General features: G+C 32.7%; 1 protein-coding gene across 1 annotated transcript; it reads right to left on the bottom strand.

Annotated features, from left to right (window-relative positions):
* Positions 1–270: 270 nt before the first annotated feature.
* LOC132051030 (protein SOB FIVE-LIKE 5-like) lies at positions 271–1,888 on the bottom strand. Its single transcript, XM_059442340.1, has 4 exons — positions 1,300–1,888; positions 1,092–1,166; positions 927–1,003; positions 271–580 (listed from the first exon to the last, which is right to left on the bottom strand). Exons 1-4 carry the CDS (start codon positions 1,675–1,677, stop codon positions 547–549), a joined length of 564 nt encoding a protein of 187 aa, XP_059298323.1. The 5' UTR covers positions 1,678–1,888; the 3' UTR covers positions 271–546.
* Between the last annotated feature and the right edge of the window lie 2,458 nt (positions 1,889–4,346).

Genomic DNA, 4,346 nt, shown 5'->3' with positions numbered 1-4,346 from the left:
GAGAGTACTATATATTGCAGTAAGGGAAGTATGGACCTCCAGGAGGGAAAATGCTTTGCATACTAGGACATATTCAGAATTTAGACACAATGGGTTCTGAACTAAGAAAGTGAGTTGTGTAATGTATATCTAATATATAAAGTTCTACCCGAAAACACTGAGTCCTGCTAATTCCACGAACCCATGGTTAGATCTGCCAATTCCACGAACCCGTGTTTAAATCTGCCAATTTTGCATAGTTGCACTGCACATGAGTTTGCTCAGCAAAAGTTTAAAAGCTAAATATGTAGTCACTATTCCCAACAAGAGTACAACAGCTAATATTTCACAATTGATTGGCAACAAACTTATTTCTGAGAAAGAGGAAAAGGAATTCCAACTTCTTCCTTCAAGTTGTTTCCACTGCATTGACAGCAAAAAGAAAATAAAGATAAAAAAAGAATGAAAAAAGAAGAAGAAAAGATCTCCTTTGAGATCCAATTCCTTTTGCTTATACAATTTTTACTCCCTCTTTCTGAACACTTGGCTGCAGACAGCATTAACATGCTAAAACTGATAGCTGCTTTTCCCTTCAAACCACCTGATTACAATCAAATCAATAGCAAAAGCAAACAACTGTTAGTAAAATAAAAAAATACTCCCTCCGTTTCAAATTATATGAACCTATTTGACTGAGCGCGGAGTTTAAGAAAGAAGAGAATACTTTTTAAACTTGTGGCGTTAAATGAGTCAGAAATATTTTGTGTACTATAAATCATTGCATAAAGGTAAATTATTTTCAAATATAGAAAAGGATCATTCTTTTTTACACAAACTAATTATAAGAAAATATGTTCACATAAATTGAAATAGAGGAGTAGTACAGTAATGATTATTTAGGCACTGAAAAACTTGAGTTTTCAAATAAAAGAAAACAAGGACTTAACTGGTTTTCTTGCAATTGGTTTCCAGGTAGCAGAGATGACTGGAAGAAACCATATTGCTCCTGGTATGTAGATCTCCTCTGCATAAAATAAAATCTACTGATAAGCACAAAAGTTTTAGCATATGGAGCAAAAATTAAATCTATAAGTGCGCTGGTAGTTAAATACCTGAAAGTGAGTTGTAGAGTGACCTTGTGAAAAGTCCAATACATTATCCACTGAAGTTGTGTCATTAAAGTTGTTCTGCAGTAAGGTAGAAATCTCAACAAGTTAAGTAACTTTTTTACTAGTACTTCACTAATTAAGTAATAATGCAATTAAATAAAGTCACATTCTTACATCAATGCTAATTATAATCAATATGCATAAAACTTACATTGGAGAAATTGAAGATAGGAGAGCTAGCTGTATCATCCAGTGCAGAAGGTTGTTGTTTTTCCTTTGCTTTCTGCTTTTTGGGATTGCTTTTAGGCAATGTAACATTAATATTGGGAGCATGAAAAAAGAAGCCTCCATTATTGTTTTGTCCATAGTATTCTTCTTCACCAAAATGAGGAGGTCCAGAAGATGCATCAGAAACCATAGACAAATCTTCTTCTTCTTCGTCTTGTTCTGTCTCTACAAACTTTTCATGTGAAAATTTATTGGCTTTGCAAGAAGTTAAAGGAGGAAGGACAGAATTTTCCAAGTATAGAGTCCAACCAGACTCACATCCACTACTACATTCTGAATCTGCAAGAATTCCATAATCCATATCTTTTTTTTTTCTGTGCTAGAGCAAAGTGATGACTATCTTGTTGCTAAATGGTGCAAGAAAAGAAAGTGTAATTTGTTATAGTATTATGTGTGTATGAGTCGTCTCTTTATTAAGTAGTATTTCACCAAGTGGACTAAAGAAAGGTAGAGGTAGGAAAAGACCAAAGGAGAATGAAGGCTTAAATTTGGAAGACGTTGTTTTGTCCATTTGCTATGTGTATATGGATTAAATCAGGGACGTGCCACTGCCAGTTGGCTCTTGGGCTTGACAGGAGCAGATGTATGTTTTAATGCAGCCTGTACGGATATGTGCATTCACTGTTTTCAACTTCAATTTTATGCATAATTCAAAGATTTTGAAAATACATATTCATACTTTCGGGTTGAAACTCGTTTTCATAAAATAACAAAAACAAGATACATGGTAATGCACGGGGTGGAAGGGGGTTCACCCATATTTCTTTCACTGGAAACAACAACAGCAGCTGCAGCAACAACAATAACATACCCAGTGTGGTCCACAAGTGGTGTTTGCGGGTTCCGAATACTGAAAAATTACATTGTATATATGTAACGGGGTTTAGAATTACTGTAAGTATTACTACAATGAAATTATTGTTTACCCGTAAAATCGGTACAGTTGAATTTGTATACGTGGTCAAGGACACGTAGATCAATATGACCGAAATAATGAGATAAATAGCAATAGAACTTAATATGAATGAAATGTAATTGAAAATAAGGAGTTAGAATAGCCTGATCCTTGGACAAGCTTTTGAGCTAGAGTCTCCGGGCAAGTGAACAATCAGACTTTGCTTAATTGAACAAAAGCAAAATAAGAGCAATGTATTTCTTGTACAGTCAAACCTCTCTATAACGGCAGCGTTTGTCCGAAAATTTCATGACTGCTATAGTGAGGTGTTGTTATGTATGTATACTGACATTTCATGTTTAGATCTCATTTAGCTGTCACAAACAAAAGTACGCAAAAAACTATTTTTCTGTACTTTTTATGTTATAAACGAAAACAAATACTTGTTAATTTTAAAATCTCAATTGATTTTCGTATTTCATTAATTAAAAATTGAAAAGACTATTAGATTACTTATAAATCCATAACTAGTTGTACCGTACCAATAAAAAATTAAAATCTAAGAAACATATGCATTTAAAATTAATTAAAAGTTTTAATATTTCAAGTTTGACTTAAGAATTATACAATTATAGGTTGTTTCATAATTTTAAGTCCCTTAGTGATAATATAACACTCGAATTGACGAAGATTTTTGTCCAAACTTTTAGCAATAGGGAATTCAATAGCTTTCCCTTGAATATTTTAATATTTTGTATACATAATATATTTCTTGCAAAATATTATTACACAATTTTTTAGTAATGGCTATTATAGAGAGGTAATTTTACAAGGAGTGTACCACTATGATGAATGTCACTGCTGTTATAGGTAGAATGCTGCTATAGAGAAGTAAAATATAACATGAAAAATTGGTTCCGAAGAAAATCATGTTGTTATAGTGAAATGCTGTTATAATGAATGACAATTATAGAGAGATTTGACTGTATATATTTTCAAATGCCTTACAATAGAATGAGAACATCTATTTATACTAGAGTTATGCGGTGCATGATCCACAAATCATGCCCCCTTAATTACCAATATTAATGCTGCACTAAAAGATAATTAAGATGTCATAAAGGCTAGAAGAATCTTGGGGGTCTTTTTTAACGGTTGTGCATTGAATGACGTTTGAACAGTGAGTTGACATATTTCTTGGGGCTTTTAATAGTTTCTGTCTCCGGTAGCGGTTACCAAATTACTTCTCCGGAGCGTCGTTATGCCGTCCCGGAACCCCTCACTTGCTGAATCGAATCTGACATGTCACCATCGCCACGTGTCATCTTTTGATACATCCACTTAGTGTCTACGGATTTTGCCCTATACAATGACTAAACCACTAACTTGCAAATTGTTTATCTGGCTCTGTAATGATGAAAAAAAAAAAAAGGGAAGAGGGTGTGTGAGGAGTTACATAGATATGTCTATTTTGTAAGCAGTGGCAGAGACACACATGTGCATACCGTTCCGCCAAAAATCTTTATAAGATGTGTGTAATATTTTTCTAAAAAATCATATGCATGAAATCCGGTTGATGAATGATGCAAAGTAAAATATTAGTTTTGATGATAGTGAATCTTTATTAAAATTTCTCAACCTCAAACCTAAATATGCATACAAATTTAATAACGACAAGTGAGTCCTTATTAAATTTTCTCAACCTCAAATCTAATTTAATTAAATATGTGTACTAACTCAATAATGACAAGAGTATCCTTATTAAAATTTCTCAACCTCAAATCTAAGATAGCGTTTGAACATAAATTTGTTTGAAACTTTAAAAAAAAAAAAAAAGTGGTTTTGTAAGATGAGATGAAAAGATTTTTGGAATTAGTTGAAATAGTGTTTGGAGAGTTCTTGGCATTTTGCACCCTTAACATATGTCCTCTTCGCGATTTGCACTCTATCATTTTTTTTAATAACTTACACCCTAATCTCTTTATTTCTTTGCAAAACGATAAAATCACTCCTTTCTTCAATTTTTCCTTAAGGGTAAAATAGGAAAAATAATTAATATATCCCAAAATCTTTGA

This window comes from Lycium ferocissimum, chromosome 3, assembly GCF_029784015.1.
Source record: "Lycium ferocissimum isolate CSIRO_LF1 chromosome 3, AGI_CSIRO_Lferr_CH_V1, whole genome shotgun sequence".
In the NCBI taxonomy this organism is placed as follows: Eukaryota; Viridiplantae; Streptophyta; class Magnoliopsida; order Solanales; family Solanaceae; genus Lycium; species Lycium ferocissimum.
This window is presented reverse-complemented; position numbering and strand designations above follow the sequence as displayed.

Excerpts from the sequence above, each read along its gene's own strand:
- LOC132051030 (XM_059442340.1), bottom strand. The coding sequence starts at position 1,677 with ATGGATTATGGAATTCTTGCAGATTCAGAATGTAGTAGTGGATGTGAG. Across the intron at positions 1,167-1,299 it reads CTATCTTCAATTTCTCCAAT|AACAACTTTAATGACACAAC; the intron begins GTAAGTTTTATG and ends ACCTTACTGCAG. Across the intron at positions 581-926 it reads AACCAATTGCAAGAAAACCA|GTGGTTTGAAGGGAAAAGCA; the intron begins GTTAAGTCCTTG and ends GATTGTAATCAG.